The sequence below is a fragment of the Polypterus senegalus genome, chromosome 3 (genome assembly GCF_016835505.1).
Source record: "Polypterus senegalus isolate Bchr_013 chromosome 3, ASM1683550v1, whole genome shotgun sequence".
In the NCBI taxonomy this organism is placed as follows: Eukaryota; Metazoa; Chordata; class Cladistia; order Polypteriformes; family Polypteridae; genus Polypterus; species Polypterus senegalus.
In genome coordinates, this window is record NC_053156.1 from 83337853 (window position 1) to 83365258 (window position 27406).

Below are 27406 nucleotides of genomic sequence, written 5' to 3' on the forward strand. Positions count from 1 at the left end.
TATATGTGTAGAAGAATGGGATATAACATAGTTCCCATTAGCCAGAATTATGCAGTTTTAGTAAAGCTAACACTTAAACAAGAATTGTGCTGCATTATTGGTTACTAGTACCTGGATCTACTATGAAAAGCACCATAAACTAGAGGTTTAAAATTGACTGAAACATCTCTCCAGGAAGCTAGTTTTACACTCTCAATATATTGATACAATCAAGCATTAATTCATACACTCTATAAATTGAAAAAGGATTCACAAGATATTTAACAGAATATGAAAGAAAAATTCTCACTGTTAACAATTAACTATCAAGATTAGTATGAGCAGCAAAAATACAGTATGTGTAATTTGTGTTTCTTTAGAGTTCATTAACCATACACTGTATATAAAAAATCCACACATCTTATTCCTTTTATGGAAAAAAAACATGGTGTTATTCATTTTACACATGCTTTTATGGCCAGGATTATGATGTATGTCTGCTGGTGTAATAAGTGACCATTATTTCTAAGGATAATATATATTTAAGGTTTATTATGGAAGTGTGTTCACATATTTTTGCACTGAAAAAAGTAACCACCAGACATTACTTTTATCTCTTTGGATTTTCATCTTTAAACCAGAAAAGTACAAGTATGTCATCCAGACTCTAGAGACCATTTCTCATGGATGGATGCATACCAATATGAGCGTCTTTTCACCCACTGATTTGGCTTCAATGGTGCAACTCATTAATGTGCAAGCAGTCATGTGTTGTATTTTAATCAATTACAATGCTACTAATATATCAATATAAAGAAATCCATGCAGAAAAGAATATATAGTAAATATTACATTGTTGTATTGCACAGAATTAGTTAAGACAGATGAGTGGAACTTTTGTAAACGGTCCTTACCTGGTAGGCTGTTTTCATTAAAGAATATTTATTAAAAGTATATTCTAATGACAACTCAAACAGGGACTTGTTAGTCCTCAATAACACAATGAGTCGGCCACATATATTGTTCATTATAAAACAGCTTGTCTACTTATAATCACTTTCTCATTTATGATATTATTTTTAATAAATAAAAAGTGTGATGATATAGGACTGTCTTTTTTTTGTTTACAGTGCTCAAAATAAGGAAGCTTTCTGAAACAGCACAGTCTTGTTCGTAGGTCTCATAATTGTAAACTACAAAACACACAGTCCATACACAACAACAATGTGAAACACTGTAAAAGCCCTTTCTTCAATATTATTGCAAACATTCTGTGCATAGGGGAGAAACCTTTTTCAATGAAAACTTTAATCTTACAGGTGGTTGCTCTGTCATCTTGCTATCTCTGTAGAGATGCAAGAACCAAAGCAACACAAGTAAAACTCGCAGATTCTACAAGTCAGACAAGTTTGTAAGCATATACTAATTCTTCTTTAATTTCTGTAAACATAATCATTTAGAAATGAGTGACAAATATGTAAAACATTAGGAATAAAAATGTTGCTCCCCTTAGTGTGATAAATATTAGAAATGCAGAAATATCCTGACACAAATATTCTGAATCAAAAATAAAGTGCTAAAGATGACACTGCCTAATGCACTAGCATTGTGTCTTAAAATATACTGTATCTAAATAAAATTGTTTGTGCACAGTCTAAAAAGTATTTAAATTTCTTTACAAGGTGAAGATATTGCAAAACAAGTTCAAACAAAGGGAAAGCATGCATTGTTCTGGTGCACAAAAATGATTACTGTCACAAGCCGTATACCAGTAAATACGTTTTGATGGCAAAATTTCACATAAAAACAAATTTGGTATGAAACTTGACTTGTTGATTGGAGGGAAGAAAAAAAAAAAGCAACATGCAATTTATACCTTCTTGGGGATCTCTTTGCTGACTGTTGTTTTAGTTAGGACCCAAAAGTAAATGTTAAATTTAGCTGTGGTATTCATGGTTTTTTTGGTTTAGGTTACCCTCTTAAGAGGGCACAAATTTCTGAATGAACCATGCAAGAAAACCAATTTCTCATACACATCATAATCCCGCTGAGAAAATAAACTGATGTATAAATAATAATAATAAACAACAACAACTTACCATGTCCAGCAAGTTCAGGGTCATTACATATCAATTAAGGCGCCGGTTATTAACTTCGATGCAGCACAATATTATAATTTTTATATAAAAAATAAATTCAACATCTAAACATTTTATGTACACAGTGACAAATCAGATCTGACATACAGAAGATATCCGCAATACATTGGTAAAGTGTCAGAGTGGTTTTGAGTGCTTCAGTTTCTTTCAAGTTGGTACAATTAAAAAAGCCTACAGTTCTAGAGGACTGGCTTTAGAACAGAGCGTAGTGAACGCCCCTCTTTTGTGAGTTCTCTTGTTACACACATACATGGCAAGGGAATTGCCTCTTCCCTCTTCTCCACAGTGTTAAACTTGCACTTTTTCAGATGATCTGCCATATTGGCAATATTGGCAAATTTCCACTCATTCACAGTGCCAAAAGCAGTACTGAATTTCCACACCTGGAAGCAAAAATAACACTGTCAGTAAACAGTAATAGACTACTTAGGACTATAAATTATACATATCTTATGAACATCAATGTTTAGTTTTAAGCTAGTAGTTTAGTTGCAGTAAACAAGTAACAACTATTTTATAATTTTTTGAGATAATTCAGCATTGCGGTGTTACACCCTACTGCATAAGCACCAAGTGCCAGTCAAGATACCTGGCCACTTCAGACTATACTAACACAGACAAAGTTACCTGGGAGTCAGTACTTAATCTAAGGCACTCATTGTTAGGATAGCTGAAAAAGGCCAGAGAAAACATCATATAGATAGATAACGTACAGATTCTACACAAAAGTGTCCAGCCATGACTGAAACATATTCTTCATTATTAACAGACACAAACAGTATGAGTAACACTGTGTAGTTTACATGTTTCTCACACATAATTTAGGAGATGCACATTAACATTACGATCTACAGTCAACCCTCGTTTATCGCGGTTAATCCGTTCCAGACTCTGCCGCGATAAATGAATTTCCGCGAAGTAGAAACCATATGTTTGTATGGTTATTTTTATATATTTTAAGCCCTTATAAACTCTCCCACACTGTTAACATTATTAGAGCCCTCTAGACATGAAATAACACCCTTTAGTCAAACGTTTAAACTGTGCTTCATTACTTCATTATTCTTATCTTCAAAGGAGCACCGTGAAGAGCAGATAATGTCAGAGAAAGCGCTCGCTAAGAAAAGCAAACAATCAAAAAATCAATACGTACTTTTAAGTATACAGAAGCACCGTGAAAAAGCGGCATTTTGTAGAGGAGCGTCCTATCTTCTAGGCAAACAGCCACTGTGTAAACAGCCCCCTCTGCTCACACCCCCTCGTCAGGCAGAGAGAGTGAGAGAGACAGAGAAAAGCAAACAAAACAAGCGCCACGCGGGAAGCACATCTTTTAGCATTGAGGAGTTTTAGTTAATATGTAATACATGCTCTGATTGGGTAGCTTCTAAGCCATCCGCCAATAGTGTCCCTTGTATGAAATTAACTGGGCAATCAAACTGAGGAAGCATGTAACCTAAATTAAAAGACCCATTGTCCAGAAAGCGAACCAGAAAAATCCGTGATATATATTTAGATGTGCTTACATTTAAAATCCGCGATAGAGTGAAGCCGCGAAAGTCGAAGCGCGATATAGTGAGGGATTACTGTATATATATTTATATTAGACTGTCTAACTGATATTTACCTCCTATAATTAAAAACTAAAATTTAATGCATCAGATTTTCATTAATTCCAATAAAGGAATCTTTAAAGACTATGCAAATTATAGTCTTTACACAGTCAATATGTGTGGGGGAAAAAAAACTGGGCTTGTTGCCAAATTCTAAGGAAAAAGTGAAATCATGAAGATGTAAAGATTTGCGCTCATTTCATTGTATTGTACATCAGGAATCATTATGCAGAAAATCATTTAAAACAGCCCATGTTAAGTAATATCAAAATAGTGAATTCCATCCGCACAAAAGACCTAACCACTGTCAGTTTGATGTCTTGCTGAGCGAGCATAATGTTACCATATCCTTCCATACCGCAAAGAGGTAAGGTGGTTGCATTGAGGAGGAGTCATACTCAACCTTTTTTAATGAAATGTGCAAGGAAATCCAACATTTCATTAATCAAAAGTAGGAAATGGCGACTGAACCGAGTGATCATAAATGGATTCAAGATTTTCCAATTGTAGTAGATTATCAATGAAAACTTTTAACAGATTATGATACCAACCATGTGCTTCAGCAGAAACTAAATTGGTGGTTGGAAAACATGGATCAATATTAAACTTAACATGACTATAGACAGAGTTTCATCAACATTTTAAGTCCATTTTAAGTCCTAGATATATTAGATAATGACAATTAATAGGATTTTTGTAAGGTATCTGACTTCTTTATGTGAGATTAACATGAAATAGATTAAAATGAACCGTAAAAAAAATTTTTAAAGCATACCAAACATTTAACTTTTTCTACTTCAGATAATTCTGCATTTTGACTGAGTTGATGAAGCAATGAAAATAAAATACATAATCACTACACAAGCAAAAGAATGCAAAAAAATAAATTAATACTTTTACATTGTTTCATTTATGTAGTGACTTTAAGAAAACAACAAATACCGTAGATCCCGTTATATAAGCCGAGAACTTCGTCCTAGATTTTTGACAACCGAGAGCATTAGTAGCGTCAGTCGGAGCCCAGATACATGTGTTTGTGGATGTAATTTCCGTCATTGAAGTGATTTACCTATATATATAATTCATTAAGACCATGCAAGCAAGACACATAATTGCTAAGGAAGGAAGAGAAGGTAAAAGTAAGCGATCACAATCGAAACGAAGATGGACATTGTGTGAAAATATCTCCTCCCTTACTGCAGCCCAAAGATGTCAAAATAAAGGGTGAGTACAGTATGAAATTGTTTCTAGAATAGAATGCCTTTTATTGTCACTATACACATCTACAATGAGATTAAAAGCAGCTCCTTCTGTGCAAAAAGTTCTGTATAGGGCTTGTATGGTTGTTTTTTAGCTTTAGCATAACGGCGGATCTGCGGACCCGCTTCTGCTTTCTTTCCCTCCCCCGTCTGTGTTGTCTCCTAGACCAGACAACAATCCGCTATGTTGTCTGGGATGTTGTGCGTGTGATGAAAAACACTCGAAACAGATGTCTGGCTCTGGACACCGATGTCTATAAGGTTTTGAATGGTGTAGCGGATGTTCGCCAAACCGATCGTACACAAACAAGGACAAAAAAAAAAGTACAAAAACATCAAAAAAGTGCACTGAAAAGGAGAGCCCTGAGCCGCTGCGACCATGCTTGCCGCCATGCTCCTAGCTTAATCGAAGTAGGCTTGGCACTTTTTATAACTTTTTGGTTAGTACATTAGAAAAATTATTGGTGTTTTGGTAAAATTATGCACATTATATTATATATCAAAAATGCAGGCAGTCTCAAATTCTCGCCGATAAACATTATAAATATACCCGAAGAGACACTTTTAAAGGAAATTTAGAAAATTTTGCTTGGAGAAGGGGGTCGGCTTAAATACCGGTCATCGGCAAATACATGTAATTTAGTAGGTAGAGAAGGGGTTCAGCTAATATACCGGGTCGGCCTGTATTCCGGGATCTACAGTACATTAAAACCAAATCACCTACCTTATTTTTTATCTGCCAAGATGAGGTGGAGTTTGAATACTGACGTTTTTCCCACAAAAGAATCACCATTCCACGAACCTGGAGCAAACTGGCACAGACATCTCTCATCAATCGGGACACTCTTGACAGCTGGCATAAGCTAAAGCCATCAAGAAACCCAGCAATGTGTTGTAAAACTTCAAAAGGTAGTGTGCTAAGATAATCGTACCGAGATCCAAATTGAAAATTAATATAAATAGATTCAGTCAATGGTTTAAAAACCCGGGGCTGAACCCCAAATGATCTTAAGTGCCGATCATGGATAACTTTTGAACCCTGAACAGAAGGGCAAAACCTCCTTTGTGAATAGGTGCATCCATAGTAAGCAAGTGGACACCTATGTTCCATCCAGCCATTCAAGCCAGCATGTATATCACCATGTACATTTTTAAAATGAGATGAAAACTCATCTCTCCTAAATAACTGCCCACAAACAAAGGTAAACATGGAGCGTTGTTTTGTTTGGTAGCGAGCCACACATTCCAGAACAAGGTCCAGCCGTAATGTCTGGAAAGGGCTTGGGTTTGATAATTGAGGATTTGCATGATCACAGGCTGAAGCTGATGCTATTTCACCAACCATAGTGTTTGTAGCTAAAATTGCTGAAGGAAACGAGAAGGTCTGTGTTCCAAAATCAATTCGATACCCATCTACAAATCGGCTGTCAGAAATCCCTCGTCCTCCAGGAGAGTCACCCAGGCAAAATAATAAGGCAGCAGTGATAAGATCGATCCCATGAAGACCCATAGGGTCCTCTGCAACCTCCAAATCAGATGTGTCCACAGCTTTGTCTTCCATTTTAGCACGAAAAGAAAAAGGATCAGCAAGTAATAATCTGTGACCATTAAAAACGCCCAAACTTCTTAACACCTGAAGACTGTGCAGTTTGCGATCTATTCTACGATCACTAAAATCAGAAGAATGATGCAGAACACCAAAATTCTGCTGCCCTTCAGAAACCGGTGATACATGAGATTCTGAGATTTGCTGCAGATCCAATGGTATGGAATACAAAGGCATTATTTGCTTGTCTGGTTCTTGCAATTCCCAAGATCCTTTCATCTCAGCATTTCTTCCAATTGTAGTATCCAAATCCATTTCATCATGATCAGAATCTTGCTGTCTACCTACATTGTGAAAACCATTACAAAATGAAACTTTGTCATTTACCATGTCCACTGAATTAACTATTTGCTCTTCATCTAAATCCCCCAAAATGTTGACAAATCCATTATGTTCCGACCAGGAAAACTTTTCATTCAAGCTTTCCATTACAATTTTATGTTCTTCTCCTCCAACGGCTCCAAGCTCAGCTTCATTATCATCAACAGAGTCTTTCATTTCAACAATCTGCACATTTAAATCCTTCATCTCACTAACTAGGACCTGTCCATTCCTTTCAGAATGATCACCTGAAAAAGTACCGTTTATGAGGTCCATGTCCTTGGTTGCATTGCTCAAGATATCCAGAGCTGCTGCTAAGCTTCTAGTAGTCTCAACTGTTGCAAGGTAAAGTTCATTATATGATTCTTCATCCATAGCAATTAATCCATTGGAAGATTTTTCTTCTGGTATACTTGTTGTTACAGTTGTTTTTTCTGTAATTCCAGATTGCTTCTCTGCGGTTTTGGACACCATGGTTGCAACTTTAAGAGATTCAAGTAACATGCGCTGATCCTGCAGTGCTAAAGCCATGTCAAGTTGTTCAACTTCATCAACTTCCTTACTCAAGTTTTCGTAAGATTTCTGGTCTGCATAACTCACTGGCCATCGGTTCCATTCCATTGTACAACACACTACACTGGCTGGACAGAGTGAAAGGTGTTCAGCAAGTTTGTTACGAGCAATTAAAAAAGGACACCCAAAGTCACTATTCAAACAAGGCACTCTCTCTAGTGGGCACAAAAGTCGATGTTCATCTATTTTGCAGGAATGAAAAATAGCTCCACACACCAAGGGGCAGCCAATTAGCTCACAGGAGACCCCTGTCTCTGGCCTTGCCATGCAGCGTCTGCTCACACAATTCAAACAGTGAATATGCTGTTCTTCCATCTTGATGGGGTTCTCAGGACCTGAAAGATATAAACATATTTTCCATCTTTTTAAATATGTTAACTTATAATTAAATAAAACAATGCTTTACATAATATAGAGACAAAATGAAGCCTAGGACCTTACATTTCTATTTAGTAAATAGAACTTACTCAAATAAGAAATACTTTCTATTATAGTCTCCAAGACAGACAACTTTTATATATACACAAGTGTTGTATCTTATTTTAACAAGGCATGTAACATTTCATGTCTGTTTGTGTGTCTTCCGTAATTGTAGATATTTTTGAGTGAATGGTCTATGGAACAAACATTAACAGACACCTTTTTAGTTATTATATTCAGTATTTTGTTATAAGATATGTTCTGTAATTAACTTTAAAGAAATATAACTGATGTTTAATGGTTATTTTCCCCTAGAGGTGGGGCCAGAACCAACAAAGCAATTTTAGTTTTAAAATCACAGACCCAACTACATCACAATAAATTGTGGGTTCTGGTGTTATCATGGCACCGGAGAGAGGCGACATGTGGCATGCTGGTCAGACGTTATAGTAAGAATTTCACTATTCTCCAATTCATTTGACAATACTACTACAATGAAAATAAAATAAACAGAGACTCATCAGAATGTCATGAAAAGATAGTGTCACCTATGCAGGTGTATTACTGGGGTGCAGAACTACCTGAAATACAGGGCTTACTGGAAGCAGCAGGAGGCAGTCACAGTGAGAAGATGAAAGAAACTATTTGTGGTAGTTGCTCAGTAAGCAGTGAAGCCGACTTACCCATTAGCAAGAAGAAAATCCTGTTCAGGAAAGCAAAAAACAGATCTGATTTACTATATTTTGCTGATAAATGACCCATTCATTTTTTACCCTGGCTGTATTAGGGCTTAAACATATTCCAGGAGCAAAAACAGCAAGATAGAAACTAACCCTTGAGAAGTTCACCCCTTGGAACAGACTAAAATCAGAATAATTTAGAGCAGCATTCTTCAACCTTTTTCCACTTGCGGACTGGCAAAAATAGGAGAAATATTTTGCAGACCAGCCGACAGCTAAGACAGAAATAAAAACCAATGTAGACAGTATTTTTTTACTTGTTAAATCTAATGTTATAAAATTAAAATTTTTAGTTTGTACAACATCTGCTACTGGGTTTCAAAATTTATAAAAGAAATAACTTGTTTTCCAAAATACGACAGTATTAGAAAACAATAAGGAACAGCAAGATAAAATAAGAATTTTTGCAATGTGTCATCGACAGCTGAGCTAATGCATTACAGTAATCCCTCCTCGATCGCGGGGGTTGCGTTCCACAACCCCCCGCGATAGGTGAAAATCTGTGAAAAAGAAACCATATGTTTGTATGGTTATTTTTATATATTTTAAGCACTTATAAACTCTCCCACACTGTTAACATTATTAGAGCCCTCTAGACATGAAATAACACCCTTTAGTCAAAAGTGCTCCATGTAAACTGTGCTCCATGACAAGACCGAGATTAAAGATTACACAATCAAAAGAATGCAAACATATCTTCCTCTTCAAAGAATGCGTGTCAGGAGCAGAGAACGTCAGACAGAGAGAGAGCAGCACTAGTGAAAAGCAAACAATCAAAAAATCAATACGTGCTTTTGGGCTTTTAAGTATGCCGAAGCACCGCGATTTTTTAGAGGAGTGTCTGTATCCTCTAGGCAAACAGCCTCTGTGCAAACAGCCCCTCTGCTCACACCTCCTCCGTCAGGCTCAGAGAGACTGAGAGAGACAGAGAAAAGCAAACAATCAAGCACCACACAGGATGCATATCGTATATTATTGAGGAGTTTTAGTTAATACGTAGCTTCTAAGTCGATTGGGTAGCTTCTAAGTCATCCACCAATAGCGTCCCTTGTATGAAATCAACTGGGCAAACAAACTGAGGAAGCATGTACCATAAATTAAAAGACCCATTGTCCGCAGAAATCTGCGAACCAGCGAAAAATCTGTGATATATATTTAGATATGCTTACATTTAAAATCCGCGATGGAGTGAAGCCGCGAAAGTCGAAGCGCGATATAGCGAGGGATCACTGTACTGGTATTTGGTGCCTGTGCACTTCGCCTATACTCGTTGTCGTGCAGAATTCCCTTTGTCCTGCAACAATGCGGCGCCCGTATTATGATAAATGGTTTTGTTGAAAACATTACAACAGGTGTAAATCCACATAAAATAAACCATGCAAACAACACAACACAAAAAGCCACAAGAGGTGAAGAAGAGAGTGCAGGCTGGGTGGAGTGGGTGGAGAAGAGTGTCAGGAGTGATATGTGACAAACAGGTACCAGCGAGAGTGAAAAGGAAGGTCTACAAGACAGCAGTGAGACAAGCTATGTTATATGGGTTGGAGATGGTGGCACTGAACAAGAAAACTGGAAACAGAGCTTGAGGTGGCAGAGTTAAAGATGTTAAGGTTTGCACTGGTTGTGACAAGGATGGACAGCCTTAGAAATGAGTACATTAGAGGATCAGCTCAGGTTTTGATGGTTGGGAGACAAAGTCAGAAAGGCAAGATTGTATTGGTTTGGACATGTGCAGAGGAGATGCTGGGTATATTTGGATAAGGATGTTAAGGATGGTGCTGCCAGGTAAGAGGAAAAGAGGAAGGCCAAAAACTGTACCCAGTGCTCTAGATTAGTGCTTCCCAGACTCAGTCCTGGGGATCCACTGTGACTGCAGGTATTTGTTCCAACCAGCTTCTGTTTTTAATTAAACTCCTAGGCGAATTAAGTGAACTGTTATTTCCCAAGTTCTGTGTTTTGGGAAAAATACAGAAATTAGAAAACTAGGTTTGGTTTAAAAAAAAAAATTGTGTGTGTGTGTATATAATACAAAAATGTACCAAGCAGTTATATAGGAATAATGTTTTTTTTTTCTTTTTAGCAATATTTTCATCTTCATTTTCACTCTACTTTTCCAGGTGTTCTAATTGTTTAGTTAATCCATTATTTACTAATTAGTGGGTCTGATGCTAAAGTAGGTGCAGTCTTTGATTATTCAGTGTTTGCCTGTTATTGTTATTGTTATTAATAAGATACAACGAAGGGGGAAAACTGCACAGAGAAATGGCAAAACATAATAAAATCAACAAAAGAGAGTTAAGCATTTAAATCTATAGCAAAAGCAGAAATATTTCTAAATGTCTTGTAAATGTAAAATCATGCTACTGTGTTTTTCTGAATGTAAAACAAGAGAAAAAAATACCAGCTAATTAAATGAGATCAGTGCTTTCAGGTGTTATTGATTATGAATCTGGTTGGAACAAAAACCTGAAGCCATAGCGGGTCCCCAATACCGAGTTTGGGAAGCATTGCTCTAGATGAAGCCTCACCAGTGTGTTATAAAGATTGAGCTTAACCTCCCTAGACTTGTACTCTACATATCTTACTATATACCCTAACACTCTGCTAGTCTTCTTAATGGATTCTGAATATTGTCTCGCAGTTGATAGTGTCAAGTCTACTACAACTCCTAAATCCTTCTCATAAGGTGTACTTTCAATTTTTAGACCTCCCATTGTGTATTCAAACCTAACATTTTTACTTCCTACATGGAATACTTTACATTTACTTGCATTATATTTCATCTGCCACAAATCTGCCCAAGCCAGTAACCTGCCCAAGTCCAAAATGGTACTTTTGGTACCTGCTATCTAATCTGTGTGGAAGCAAGCCTGCTTACATTATTCATTTTATATCAGGGAAACATGGTGGTGCAGTGGTCAACACAGCTGTCTGACAGGTCAAATCATAATTTTGTCCACCATCATCAGTCCAGCATGGAAGAAGGTTTTGCTAGCCATTAGGTACACATAAAAGACAACTGCATAATCATAATCCACTCGAAAGATGTTGTCTTATTTCCCATTGACTTCAATGCATTTCATGGAGTTTGGCCAAGTTCCCAAACATTTTTACATTTTCGCTGATCTCAAGACGTTTTGTTCTGCACTACTGGAAATTAAAATTATTTGTAAATGATAGAACTGATCTGAAAATAAACAACTCAACAAAATTAGCAGCTTACTATATAAACTCCGAAATGAGGAAGAGGGAGGTAGAGTGGTCAAAACATATACAGCTTACACACTGTTCTATTTGAAATGCAACTTCCATTTAGCTTTAAACATTAACTGACTACATGCATGATGTGAAAAAAACAATGAAAATTACCCTCCTTCAAGCTTTGTGATATTTACAATCCAGAAAGTGGGACAAGTTAAGTTTTTACTTATTTATTAAAATGTGGAAATGCATTGTTATTTCAGTCACAGTGTATGGTAAATGCACTGATTAATGCCTAGGTTTTCAAATGTGCATTTGAGAAATGTACCTGCCATTCATAAACCTAATAACACCATTTAAAAACAAACACATGGCAGCATATCAAGCACTTTAACTTCATTGTCGTTAACCCAGAGAGTGACTCAGGCTTGGAATTCTGTTTTATTATTAGTGGTGCACCGATATAAAAATTTGTGGCTGATATTGACAGCCAATTGTTTGAAAGAGGGAAAAGGGGAAAAAAGCCTGATATTTATGGCAATACTGATTGTTTGGTGGTTCTGCTGACACTGGATAAATGGACTTGTTAAAGTGCAATACATGATACTCACTAGGTATAAAAAAGTGCATTTATTTTCTGATATGAAAAGGATACCAACTCTTGCCATATAAATAAACAGTCTGAGTTAAATAATTTTATAACTTAACTGTTCTCATTTTAAGTCAATGGACAGTCACTTCAATATAGTATAAGCCACATTAACATTAATTTAAAGAAAATGCAGTCATCAAGTTATACATTTTATAGCTTAAATGCTCTCAGTTACACATTTTCCATAACTACTCTAGTTGAAATTAATAACAAACATTTTACCATAACCATTAAATTTAACATACTTCTATTTATTTTTCTTGCCTTATACAGTAACTGCTTTAGACACAGACTACCTAGTATGGTGCAAGTTATTCTTGATAAAAAAAGAGCATCTCAGCTTTCTCATTGTTCATCTATTACAAGAGATGCAGAACTAAATAGTCTTTCACTGTCTATGCTGGTACTGGGTGCTGACAGGTACTTTCTCACCAACTGTGTCAGTGCAAGGTGATGACTTTGATAAGTTCCCCAGTAAACAAGTGGCTTCTTGTGTCCAGAAATGGCGGGCTCTGTTAGGTAGTCAACAAATTCCTGTCTGGACACACTTGCCCTCTGTGATGCAGGACTGCTTCTTGAAGGATCTTGTTAAACTTGTCAAACTGAGAAGCTGCATTTGAACCAACCACCTGTATCTAATACGCTTGCCCGTTTATGGCTGTACAGTTTCTGCAAGAAAACAACACAGAAAACAAAACCTGCTGAGCTTCATATAATAACAATCACCACAAACAGGTGTGCTATTAAAATCGCTTAAACCCAATGTCTTTAACTACAGAGAAAGGTTGATAGTCAAGTGTGATGAAATCTATTGCTTTCTGAGTAATATTTTGAGCTTTTGCACCATCTTGATTGAATTTTTTTCGACTATCAAATGCTTGTTCTATTGACGGAGTTCTTCTATCTTTGGCCAGCACTGGAACTTCAGTCCTTGACTGAAGCAGATCTGCTTCTCAGAAACTTGTCATGTTCTTGCCTTATGATGAGCAATCAGATTTGTCGTATTGTAGTTTTTACTAATATTCACTCCTTGTGAATTTTTCACAGTACAGAGCTTGCAGATAGCATTTGTAGTGTCATCTGCACAAACACTAAAGTAAGCCCACACCAGACATTTTTTAACTGCTAAGTTTTCTTGCTGAAACATTGTGGGAAATGTTTTTTTACCAAGGAAATAACTAGGGATGCACGATAATCGATTTATATCTGTATCGGCAGATAAGGAGTTAAAATAATTTTATCGGCATCGGACAGATGACTAAATTGGACAGATAATTCGAACTGATATTGATGACGCATTCACTGTGTTCCGGATGTGCCAGACGTTTAGGCGACGCTGGGCTACTGTGCGAAAATGTCTGCAGTATGGAAGTTTTTCAAAGTGAGTGAGAGTGACATAAAATATGCCATTTGCAGCATTTGTTCGACTAATGTTTTGCGCGGAGGGACCAAAGTTCGAAATTTCAATACCACCAACTTAATTACATACTTAAAGACATGCCATCCTGACAAATATACAGAATTCCTCAGAGCAAAAGAGGAGAATCCTGCACCACCGTGCACAAAATCAAAAACTGCAGTTGCTCAACGTGTTGATCAGTTACTTGAAAAATCAAAATTTGATAAGATAACCCTAAAGCTCAAACAATTACTGCAAAGGTGATGGAATTTATTGCTCTGGACCATCAGCCATTTTCTGTTGTAGAAGATATGGGATTTCGAAGGCTGCTTGAGCATCTTGAGCCCCAATACCAGATACCCAGTTGCTGTTATTTTTCTGACATAGCGCTTCCAAAGTTACATAAGATTGTGGAAAGTCATGTGCACAAACTCCTTGCTAAAGATGTCACAGCCATAAGCTTTCCCATTGATATATGGACATCTGATATGAGTGCTATTAGTATGCTTAGTTTAACTGCTCAGTGGATTGACCACAAGCTTAAATTGCAGAAAGCAATCTTGCACACCCAAGAATGCTCTGGATCACACACAGGTGCTGCACTCTCTGTGGCATTTTAAAGAATGCTTGAAACATGGAAAATAGTCAAGAGGATGTTCAAATGGTATTATTACGAGACAACACACGTGACGTTGCAAAGGCTATGGAGGAATGCGGGATCCCAAGTTTGCAATGTATGGCTCATACTTTACAGCTTGCCGTGAACGACGGTGTACTATCCCAGGACAACGTCTCGGATACAATAGCGATCTGCAGAAAAATAGTCGGTCACTTTAAGCATTCACAATTAGCCAACTCACGTCTCACAACTGTATAAACCGAACTTGGTATGTAGCCGAAAATGCTTCAACAAAACGTTTCGGCTAGATGGAACAGCACATTCTATATGCTGCAAAGCTTGCTGGAGCAGAAAAGAGCCATTGGGGTTTATGCCTCCGAGCTACCTGCAACTCTAACACCTAATCAGTGGGGTTTGATCGAGAACATAATCACACTCCTTGCTCCATTTGAACAACTGACAAAAGAAATATGGCTTTAATTCCTTCAGTTAATGCTTTAAAACGACTGTTGACTAAAAGCACTCATACTGACTTTGGAGTCAAAACCAGTAAAAGCTCTCTCTTGGAGGCTATAAACAATCTTTTCATTAAGATATACACAGAACCCATGAACTGTGCTGCCACTATTGTAGACCCGAGATACAAAGACCGCTATTTTGGTGCAGATGTAAAATCACTGGCACTCAAAATGCTGCAAGCTCAGATTGAATTTACATCAAACGAAATGCAAACAAGTGAATCACAGATATTTTGTCCACAACAGAAAAGGGCCAATATAAACGACGAGATGGCATGCACAATCTTCGAAATGTACAACGAAATTCTTGAAGAGAACACATTGATGCCTCGGGAAAACAGCCAGAGGACAACAGAGCTTAAAAAAAAAAAAAAATCTCTGTGGAGATCTTTACAACATTGTTTTAAGTAAATATCTTGGGCTGTCGGAGCAAATATCACTATTCTAACATAATTAAAATATATAAAAAAATCTTGGAAGGCGAGAAAGAAAAACGGCAATCGAATGTAAAAGAGCGGTTGTTGGTTTCACTTCGCACTAACTTTGGCTTCATGTTACTTAAGACGTGCTGGACACAATTGTGGGATTGTTATTAGTCATTAGTTAAACGGTCTGCATTTTCTGTGTTAAACACACCCATTTTAAAGATCGCTAGTTTTCATAAAGCGACTGAGCCAACTATAGCCTATGCTTCTTTGCTTCATATTTTTTTGTTCTGTGCGTGTTAACTAAACAGTTTCATAAATAAACACTTAAACTCATTTTACTTTTTTTTTTTTGTTATTTTTAAAAATGCTGTCTGCTAAATAATTGATTATAATATACAAAATGCTTAAAAGACCACCACAAAGTAACATTTAATACACTTGTTTCATTTGTAAAACACGTAAAAGGTCACTATGCTGCAGTTTATCTATACTAATAAAAGGCAAAGCGCTCACTGACTGACTGACTGACTCATCACTAATTCTCCAACTTCCCGTGTAGGTAGAAGGCTGAAATTTGGCAGGCTCATTCCTTACAGCTTACTTACAAAAGTTGGGCAGGTTTCATTTCGAAATTCTATGCGTAATGGTCATAACTGGAACATATTTTTATCCATATACTGTAATAGACTGCAGCTCGATGGCCGTGGGAGGCGGAGTTGCGTGTCGCATCATCACGCCTCCCATGTAATCACGTGAACCGACTGTGAACACAGTACATAGAAAACAAGGAAGAGCTCCAAAGACCGCTGAAGAAAAAACGCATGCAAGCATATTCATAAGTGCAGCTACTGCGGAAACAAAGCACGGTGTAAACCGTAAGTTTCAATTATGTTTATAGACACGCTCCCGCTGCCGTTTGTCATGCCTACGACGGATACCATATCCGCGAGATACAAGTTTAATGTGAAGACACGAGGTATAAACGAGACTTTGGATCACTTTGTAACGGAGTTAAAATTGCTGTAGCGAAAAAATTAAGTGCTGGGTCTTAGCTAACATTAAATAAAGCCGTGGACATCGCAACATCACACAAGAGAACAGCTCACGTGAACTGACTGAACGCAGTACGAGTGATCACTTCTATCAATCAAACCTGTTCAAAAAACGCATTACACAATTGACAAGGTAGGAAAAGAATATGCTCCGAGCTGAGCTCCACAGCTAACGCGGTCTTGCGGAAGCAACCGTCCACGCTGCCACCAAATACTCACAGAAAAATCCACAAGTTAATACACACGCTGTCTCTAGAGTTTCTTCACACTCTGAATGTATTCCTCGCATCCCTGTTATACCCTCTGATCTCCCATTTCAATTCAAATGCCTCCAATTTCCAGTAAGGCTCTGCTTCACAATGACAAGTAATAAGTCTGAGGGACAGACCCTACAAAAGGTTGCCATTGATTTGAGGCAAGATTACTTTTCCCCTGGACAACTATACGTTGCATTCTCAAGAGTGAGCTCGCACAGCTTGGTCATATTACAACCGGAGTGCCGAACTGACAACGTGGTATACAAAGAGATCCTTAACAAATAGTTATTGGTATATTTTCCCTCAGTTTAAAAAGGTTCTTTCTTCTTAATAAAAATTTAAAAGCAGTACTTTGTTGCTGCGAAGCGCGGAGATTTTGAGATATATATATATATATATATATATATATATATATACACACTCACCTAAAGGATTATTAGGAACTCCTGTTCAATTTCTCATTAATGCAATTATCTAATCAACCAATCACATGACAGTTGCTTCAATGCATTTAGGGGTGTGGTCCTGGTCAAGACAATCTCCTGAACTCCAAACTGAATGTCAGAATGGGGAAAAAAAAAAAGGCGATTTAAGCAATTTTGAGCGTGGCATGGTTGTTGGTGCCAGACGGGCCGGTCTGAGTATTTCACAATCTACACAGTTACTGGGATTTTCATGCACATCCATTTCTAGGGTTTACAAAGAATGGTGTGAAAAGGGAAAAACATCCAGTATGCGGCAGTCCTGTGGTGAAAATGCCTTGTTGATGCTAGAGGTCAGAGGAGAATGGGCCGACTGATTCAAGCTGATAGAAGAGCAACTTTGACTGAAATTACCACTCGTTACAACCGAGATATGCAGCAAAGCATTTGTGAAGCCACAACACGCACAACCTTGAGGCGGATGGGCTACAACAGCAGAAGACCCCACCGGGTACCACTCATCTCCACTAAAAATAGGAAAAAGAGGCTACAATTTGCACAAGCTCACCAAAATTGGACAGTTGAAGACTGGAAAAATGTTGCCTGGTCTGATGAGTCTCGATTTCTGTTGAGACATTCAAATGGTAGAGTCAGAATTTGGCGTAAACAGAATGACAACATGGATCCATCATGCCTTGTTACCACTGTGCAGGCTGGTGGTGGTGGTGTAATGGTGTGGGGGATGTTTTCTTGGCACACTTTAGGCCCCTTAGTGCCAATTGGGCATCGTTTAAATGCCACGGGCTACCTGAGCATTGTTTCTGACCATGTCCATCCCTTCATGACCACCATGTACCCATCCTCTGATGGCTGCTTCCAGCAGGATAATGCACCATGTCACAAAGCTCGAATCATTTCAAATTGGTTTCTTGAACATGACAATGAGTTCACTGTACTAAAATGGCCCCCACAGTCACCAGATCTCAACCCAATAGAGCATCTTTGGGATGTGGTGGAACGGGAGCTTCGTGCCCTGGATGTGCATCCCACAAATCTCCATCAACTGCAAGATGCTATCCTATCAATATGGGCCAACATTTCTAAAGAATGCTTTCAGCACCTTGTTGAATCAATGCCACGTAGAATTAAGGCAGTTCTGAAGGCGAAAGGGGGTCAAACACCGTATTAGTATGGTGTTCCTAATAATCCTTTAGGTGAGTGTATATATATGACAGCAACACTCATAACATTGACAAAACAATTACATTGACAATCATGTTACGTTATTTTTAAAATGTTTTCTTTTCTTTTTCATAACTTCTTTAACACACTACTTCTCCTCTACGAAGCGCGGGTATTTTGCTAGTTTACTATAAAAAATAGACACAGGGATATAAGGTCCTCTGGCCGCTAGGAAAAAAAAGTCAAAAATGACTGCATTTACTTTGTTTAAGCAAACACTGACAATTTTGTTTGTTTTTCTTTTGAACATAATCGTTAGGAAGTGCCACTGCATTGCGTGTCTTATTTCACTTTGTGTTGCTTTTTGTGGGAGAGCCAATCACATTCATGGAAGCCAATGTTTTCACCCGAGTCTCTTAAGCAATAATGAGCAACTTGTAAGCAGATCATGATCTACAATGAAAAGCAAAAATATTAATAAAATGTTTTCAAAGAACAGCAAATACAATACAGACATGCATTCAATTCAAATGCCATATACTATTTTTATTGTAAGGATTCTAATCTTAATCTGACAGCCCTGGTAAAAGCCAAAATGCAGATCTAAATTTTAGATATGAAAGATGACACAGAATATAATGCTGTATATGAATGTATGCTACTAGGCAGGTGCAGGGATTTCTTTCAGAAGCACCAATCCCGAGGAATGAAAATCCACTGAAATACTGGAACAACAACTGGAGTCGGTTTCCAACCATTACCAAAGTAGCCCTCAAGTTCCTGTCAGCCCCATGTACTAGCGTGGACAGCGAGAGATTATGCAGTTTGGCTTCTAATGTGATCAACGAAAAGAGAAACAGAATTTCCTGCGAGAAGGCAGAGATGCTCTTGTTCGTTAAGAAAAACCTACCCATCATGCTTAAAAAATAGAAAAGAATGATAAGCCTTCAGAAAAAAAGTTATTTATTTCTTTACCATTGTACACTTATCTGTTTAAAATTATAGACTGGTTAGATTTGGGCGGCACGGTGGCACAGTGGGTAGCGCTGGTGCCTCGCAGTTAGGAGACTCAGGTTCGCTTCCTGGGTCCTCCCTGCGTGGAGTTTGCATGTTCTCCCCGTGTCTGCATGGGTTTCCTCCAGGTGCTCCCGTTTCCTCCCACAGTCCAAATACATGCAGGTTAGGTGCATTGGCAATCCTGAATTGTCCTTAGTGTGTGCTTGGTGTGTGGGTGCCCTACGGTGGGCTGGCGCCCTGTCCAGGGTTTGTTTCCTGCCTTGCGCCCTGTGTTGGCTGGGTTGGCTCCAGCAGACCCCCCGTGACCATATCGTTAGGATATAGTGGGTTGGATAATGGATGGATAGATACTTTTTTTCTTTCTTTTTGAAGGAATAAATCTATTAATTAGTATTTAATACTGCAGACTGTAAAACAAAAGGATCGGATAGCCAGCCAAAATGGTATTGCTTATTTCATTGTCATTGTACATTTTACCATTTTTTCAGTTCTAATTTTTTCGATTATTGTTGAATTTGTTTTATTTGTTCCATCAAAAAGAAAGAGAAAAGTGTTATTTAAAGCAACAACCTGCAAAACTGTTTCCCATATAACCAACAGGTAGCCAGCCAAATGTGGCAGATATCATTTGTCTTTAAAGATTGAATGTAGTGTGCAAAATTGTTATACAAATAAATGTTCAGTTTGTCTGTAATTCTTGTCCAGACAGATCAAGTCTCATTTTTCTCTGTATCTTATAAATATGTATATTGGCATCAGCAGACAAGTACACAGACATTACCGGATATTGGCATCTGCCCAAAATTCCCATATCAGTGCATCCCTAGAAATAACTGGCTAAAAAAAATTCAGCTTTTTCTCTAAAACTCAGCCAATAAAACTGAAGCATCTTGTTGTATTTTCAGCTGATACCAATAGTGGGACAATTGGTGCATCTGTAACATTATTATCTGTATTAATGTACATATTATGGTTATGCCCAAGTCAGACTCAAGCTGACATGTAATGATCTGCTTTACACACAAAATACTCTTTGGGGTATCTAGTGGAAGAAATAAAATTTAATATTTCTATGCGTTTCTCCAAATGTTACTGCTATTATTAAGACTATAATACAGACAGTTGTGATGAAAAGCAACTTCTCTGTGCATTACATTCCTAGCCAGCACCTGCTTTCTTCTCAAATGCACAATGAAATTCAAAGCAGATCTGATTTTGAAAAAATGTCTCTGATGAAATGAGATGAAAGTCAACCAAATGAAACAAACTTCTTTAGAAAACAAGTGTACCTGCCACAAAGGAATGCACGCTAGACTAGCACAAAAATATTAATTTTAATATAATGCACTCTACACAAACAGTTGAAAACTGAACTTCTCAAATTAAACTTAGCTAAATGCAATGCACATTATTTAAACCCCCTCAAGTAATTTACTACAATCTTTTGATCAGTCTACTCTACTAGCACAAAAACACATAGAAGTTACTTGACTCTTATAAATGTCAGTCTTTGATAAGACTTCAAACCCTGAGGCTGTGGGTTCAAATTACACTACTGAAACTGTGTGATCATGAGCAAGTCAATTCACCTGCCTGTACTCCAACTAGAAAATCAACAAGAAATGTAATTAACTGTACCATAAATGTAAGTTACCTTGGATAAAGGCGTCAGCCAAGTAAGTAAATGTAAATGTAAAACTGAAGCTAAAAAAGGCCAGGTTCAACCTCTGGATTGTCAATCTTTACATTACTAATTGAGAAAATTGCATCCACTGCTCACAAATACATAGATATTTTTGATCAAAGAATAATTCTTGTTCAATGGCTGGAGCATAGATTCAAATCAACCATGCTTGCTTTAGCCACTGTTTAGTATGGGTAGTTCCTAAAAATTAATTTCTTCCACTGCTTCATTAAAGCTGAATTTTGGAAAGTTCTTTAATGGCCTAAAATTCTATATTTTTTAGATACCTACAAATAATATTTCTGGATACCACAGAGAAATTTCTCATCAACCTAAATCTCAGCAAATTAGGTAATGAGGGAGCTTAACTGCTCCTTAGTTCTTTGTTATCAGCTCTTCTGACAGAATGTGTCATACCGTTTACTTCAAATGAATATTTTTCAGTTCATATTTTCATGAACGTAGCTGCCAGTTCTTTCAAGCTTATCATCAATTCCTACACTACTGCAGTAACACTAAATAACAGAGAGCACAAACAGCACCTGCAACAACATATCATTCACATTTACCTTTCTTCCATTGATGCTGTTGAATGCCAGTATATAATCTGATTTTTCCCTTGCATCTGCATATGTTTATTTTTAAAATGTTCAATGTGCTCTCTCCACAGGTGACCCACATTTACATATCTATTATAGTTTTTTATGAGAAGTTGACTGTAGATAGTTCATCGTAAACAGAAGCGGTCTCCAGAAATTTTACTTACACATATATAAAATACTCATGGCTGACTTCATGGAGATTACCAATCAACCTGCATACTGTATGTCTTTTAGAATTAGGGGTGTAAATCAGAGAATGTAGAGAAAAACCCCAACACAAATAGAATAGATAGAAATAGATAGCTGGGAATCAAACCCGGAAATGCAATATGGCAACATTAACCATTGCACCACTGTGGTAGTCTACACCTAAAAATACTCATTCTTGCCACTTTGAAAACAAATCCACAATCCTGAACCTAAAGAGTGAAAAAAGGTGTCTCCCTCCTGCTTCAACCATAAAACAAACTAGTCTGGCAGTAAATCAAGGTTATACACTGAAAAAGCAAACACCTGCCACCTCTTCAATACAACAATTTCTCAGAAGCAGCACTTCTGATTAGGAAACTATAATCTTCAGATATAATAGGTGTGCTGATGACAAGTTACTCCACGTCAGGTGTAGTGCAATAAATCTGCTTACAACATACACTTCACTTCTTAGGCATTTCTAATCCTATATCCAACTTTGACTCATAAATATATTGTTTTCCAAAACAAACAAAAAAAATCTACTTAATGAGAGCTGTAAGTGCCTTATCTGCTCGGAGCAGCATTTTATAATTACATACAAAAAAAACAGAATTAAAGCATTCACTACTCTAGTTGATGCAACTCAAACTCACTTGCAGCTGCCAGTCTGGTGTAAAGTATTGCTAGCTAGTTTCCTGCAGATGTGTTTCTGAAGTGTGAAACCTATTATTGAACAATCCTTGCATTTAATGTTTTCACATTTACAGTTTTTTTTTTTTCCTTGAAAGGAAGCTGACCTTAAACATGGACCATTTAGGACAGTAAAGTGCTATTGACATTTTCAAGCCTCACTGCTTTGTATCAATCATCAAACCAATTTTCCCCTTTGATAGTAAATGTGTTACACAGTCATAAATCAAAAACATCCAAAGTCATCATTCAACACCTTTATGACAAACAAAGCAAGACACAAATGCAGTACCTATCTATGGCATAACTTTTAGGGTAAAGAAAATTTCAAAATGACACATTTAAGAAACTGAATAAAGGAACACTAAGACAGAAAGAACTAAAAGTGTTCAGGATTCTTTAAAAGAGTCATTTGTATAGGCCGCTAAAGCTAAACATCCCAAAAAAAAAAAAATAAATAAATAAATAAATAATCTCTTGTTCTTGGCCTTTAAAAGGTGCAAAATATTTACTCTTTATATTTGTTTGTACAACACTCTTAGAAAGTATTGGGTTGATATTCATATCTGTTGTTCCAAATTAATGTAAAAAGGAAGATATGCATTTGTTAACTAAACAAAGCTGTTTTTCCGTTCTTTTGCAAAATAACATTCCAGTATCACCTTTTCAATGGAGAAGAAAAAAAAAATGACACACTACATAATAAGCAAGTCATCATAATCCAGAACACAATTTAGGATAGGAGAAGCATGTTTTGCATGATGCAATCAGTTTTTTGTTTTTTTTTTTGGTATTAGCTGGTAGTACCCAAGTCTCCAAAACTAAATTTGTTTTCTTTGCTCAAATGCTGAATTTATGACTCAAATGCTCTGAACAGTCAGATTTAAACAAGCATACATGGCCTTTCACCCATTACAGACTCATTAACATTCTATGTACAATTACAATGCTGACAGTCTATCAGTTCTTTCTAACCAGCAAGATACTACTCTTTGAATCAATTGAAACACAATACAGAAAAATCAGTGGGAGAGTATCCAGGAACACAGACCGAAAACTTGCAAACCCCACAAAGATGGCAACAAGCCATGGGATACTAACTCAGGACACTAGGCCCATGAGACACCATTGCTAACCACTGGACTCCCACCGACTATAAACAAAAGCATAAAAGGTACTAATTAACAATGAAATTTCTTGAGAAAAAAAATAACTGAGAATGTACATAAAATATACATAATGCATGAAACCAACAGATGTATTTTTGCAATTAAAATTAAATATGCCAAATGTTCAGTGCAGATATAGAAACACACTAGATGGAAGGTAATGATTTCTTTATCCAGACAAAGAAAACTTTACCACAAATTTCAGACCAAAACAAAATATTCTCACCATTAAAACTGAAAAATGCACATTTGTTATGAGCAAAATAACTTCATCATGCTAAACATTCTGTAACTATTTTGACCACAAACATTAAACTATATAATGCTTCCTCCCATAGTTCCAATCTACACCCCAGCAAGTTATAACAGACAGATTAACATAAGTATGATATTTCTTATAGGTTATATACATTAAATATACTTTGGCTATATGTATAGTTCCGAGATTTACATTTTTGAGACAGAACAAAAAGGCAAAGTACAAACTATGTTGCTGCCATAGCAAGCGGATTCCAGCTCCCCCTAAATAAACATAAGTAAATGTCAATTGCCTTCAATCCATTAGGCAAACTCCACAGAACATCAATGAAACTTTAATGTTGTGTTTATGCTGCAACAATACTACTACAAATGTTGAACACCAATAGAATTTACTGGAGGGGATTTCGGGTGACAACTTATGCACTATTCATTTCAGATTTACCAAAGCTACAGGACAATCCACTTGATTTCTAGAAGAATGTCAAATAGATGAATTTGCCTAAAATGGACCTTTTAGCCACAAAAAACAACTCATATTTGGCAACACCATAACACTAACCACAAGTAAAATAACCTTATGCACAGTCAAGCAAGGTGGAGTGGCTGACACAGTTCTGACCTGCTTTTGTAGTCCACAAATGGAAGACACTCCATCACAGAGAGAAGTATATTCTGGAAAAGAATGCCTCTCTGTCTGTGAATTGAGCTGAAATTCTTTGTCACAATGATCCAAAAAAAAAAAAACTGCAGTAAACTTACAAAAAAAAATAAATGGACCAAGATAAGTAACTTCATGGTTTAGCAGTTTCTACACTCAAATCCAGATATGTTAGCCTGTTACAAATGTTTCTGTAGGACCTGACTGTACCAAGCAGGTAAACAAATCTGAAGCAGTTTAAACATTTCTTTTTGTCAGCAGGAATTGACAAAGCTGCTAAAATGATATAATAGTTACTACAATATTTCTTTATTAAGCTACAGTCACATGATGTATGCTAAAAAAAACCCTCTATGGTTCTATTACTTATACATATATTGATTTGAAAGCATCTGTTAAATAGGCATGCATTATTTAATAAATAATGAAACATATACAGTATTTATACACAACCATACATACACACACATTTACATTCACATGCAAACACATACACAGACCTCTAACATCAAAAACAAATTTCTGCCCACAAAACTGCTGCACACTGGATGTTTTTTGTTGCTTACACCATTCTGAGTAAACTCTGTGGACTTCTGTCCATGAAAACCCCTGATCATCAGTAGTTATTGCATTACTCAGACCAGCCTGTCTGACACCAACAAGCATGCCAAGGTCAAACTTAATGAGTTCACATGTGATCTGATGTGAACATGATCTGAAGCACCTGGACTGTATGCATGATTTTAAGCACTGCACTGCTTCCACACAATTGGCTGATTTGTTGATTGTACAAATGAGCATGCGTACATATGTTCCTAAATATTTACTCAGTAAATGTGCATGGATATATTATACACACACATATGCGTGCCTGTGTGTCTGTGTGTATTCACGTGCATTATCGGGGTTAACTTAATAATGGTGTTCAGATAAAACACTGTTGAAATGTGTCTGACATAAAACAAATTGGGTCAAATGCTTTCAAAAAGCATCGTACGTAATCGAAACGCCAGCTATAAGAAAACAGAAGGAAACAATTTAACCTTTCTCCTAAAAGCAGATTACATGTTAAAACCACAGGCAAACTAGTGAAACCGTCCGAAAGCAAAAAGAATTAGCTTCTGATTAAGCAGGGAATTAATTCGGAAAAGAAGTCAAAGACGGGCCTCGGGACAAAGGTTGGGTTTAATGAATGGGTGTATCTGGATACCAAGAACTACTCAGAAATCAACTTTACACTGTTTGTTCGAGGGCTACTGTGACTCAAGAGAAGAGGAGGGCCCTACATCTAAACCCACTGTTTCTTTTGGTTTGGTTGGTTGATTGACAGACATTTGTACCCGAGTACATTTAGCTTTACATAAACTTTGTGCACATAATTATATTTTACACCGTCTGTACATAAAGCAGAAATCACAATACTTTGTAGAAAAACGCACTGAAACTAAAAATGAGTCACGCACATTTCTATCATTTGATACCCTCTTAAACGTCTCACGTCGCCTCTCCCTGGCTTGACGTGCTCTTTTCTCTTTTGACGATCTGCCCCAAAAAGCCACTTTTCATTTACATAACGAGCTGCCCTTCTGTTTATGCTGATCGGACTTAAGTGAAACATTCGTCGAGTCTAAAACACATAAGCAACTTTGGAGGCACGCGTGAAACCTAAATATTTTCGTAGTCCAAACACTGTCCACTACCAAACATGCAATTTTTTTACGAAACCATTAAGTACCACATCTTGCTTAAGGAATTTCCTTTCTGCACATTAAGTTACAACAGTACTCCCGGGGCAATTGTATACAATGATGACTTGTGGAAACTCTTACAATCTTCTTTAACTAATTAATCATAATAATACAATTTCAAAACGTCCAAAGAAATGGTCTGCATGTTGCGCTTGACCGTTCCTGCGTATATTTTAAGCAAGTCAGGCCGGAGCAAACAAAGTTTTGCGACATCATCGCGCCGGTCAGACAGCCAGCCAGACAGCCGGTCGGCCTGGTGTCGTTCCAGCTGCGCGAACTCTGTGTCGCTTCCCGACTGATACCATCGTGTTTAAAACGTTTTTAAATAAAATATTAGTGGCTTTTCATACAATACAATATGATTCACAAAACTTTTAAAAATAGTAGAAAAAGAAAAACTCGCCTAGAACACTTACCTCGTACCTTCCCGCATACACTCTGCTCGCTTTCCGTCTTCCCTGCTCTAACTGTGTCCGCCTGTTGTCGCAAACTCACCAGATTAAGCAATCCAGACAACTCTAGCTGTATTTCGTATGATGCCTTTGTTTCCTTCGTTTTTTTCTGACCGGGAAACCTGCGACTGCTTGCTGCTTTTTTTTTTTTTTTTTTTTGGAAATGTGTGAGCTAATTTTTTAAGGTCGCGACGCTCAACTATGACGTCATGACGCGTCGGTCAGAGGTCAAAGGTGAGATAGGAGTGAAATATTTGGAAGGAAGTGTGAGGAGTTTCGTAAAACTCGAGTTAATAATTGATCAATTTTAATCCGCAACAAATCGCCGTACAGTAGTACCTGGGTGAGAGAGTGGATTTGGTCTGCAATGCACCTGTTGGATAACAAAGGAAATCTAATGCTTTTTCGAAATTTCTGTTTAAAATATAAAAGTAATTACTCAAGAATGTAATTTTTATTATGGGAGCTATTCAATCTACTGTTTTAATGATAATGAGTACCTTTTCAAATTATGTTACCGTAATTCCCAGTCTTTC

At 37.1% G+C, this 27406-nt stretch overlaps 1 protein-coding gene across 1 annotated transcript; it reads right to left on the reverse strand.

Moving 5' to 3' along the window:
* On the reverse strand, positions 1 to 27160 carry fbxo30a (F-box protein 30a). The gene is made up of 3 exons (XM_039747523.1): positions 26835 to 27160; positions 5732 to 7842; positions 1 to 2521 (listed from the first exon to the last, which is right to left on the reverse strand). The coding sequence occupies exons 2-3, from the start codon at positions 7820 to 7822 to the stop codon at positions 2318 to 2320; spliced, it is 2295 nt and encodes a 764-aa protein (XP_039603457.1). The 5' UTR covers positions 7823 to 7842; positions 26835 to 27160; the 3' UTR covers positions 1 to 2317.
* Between the last annotated feature and the right edge of the window lie 246 nt (positions 27161 to 27406).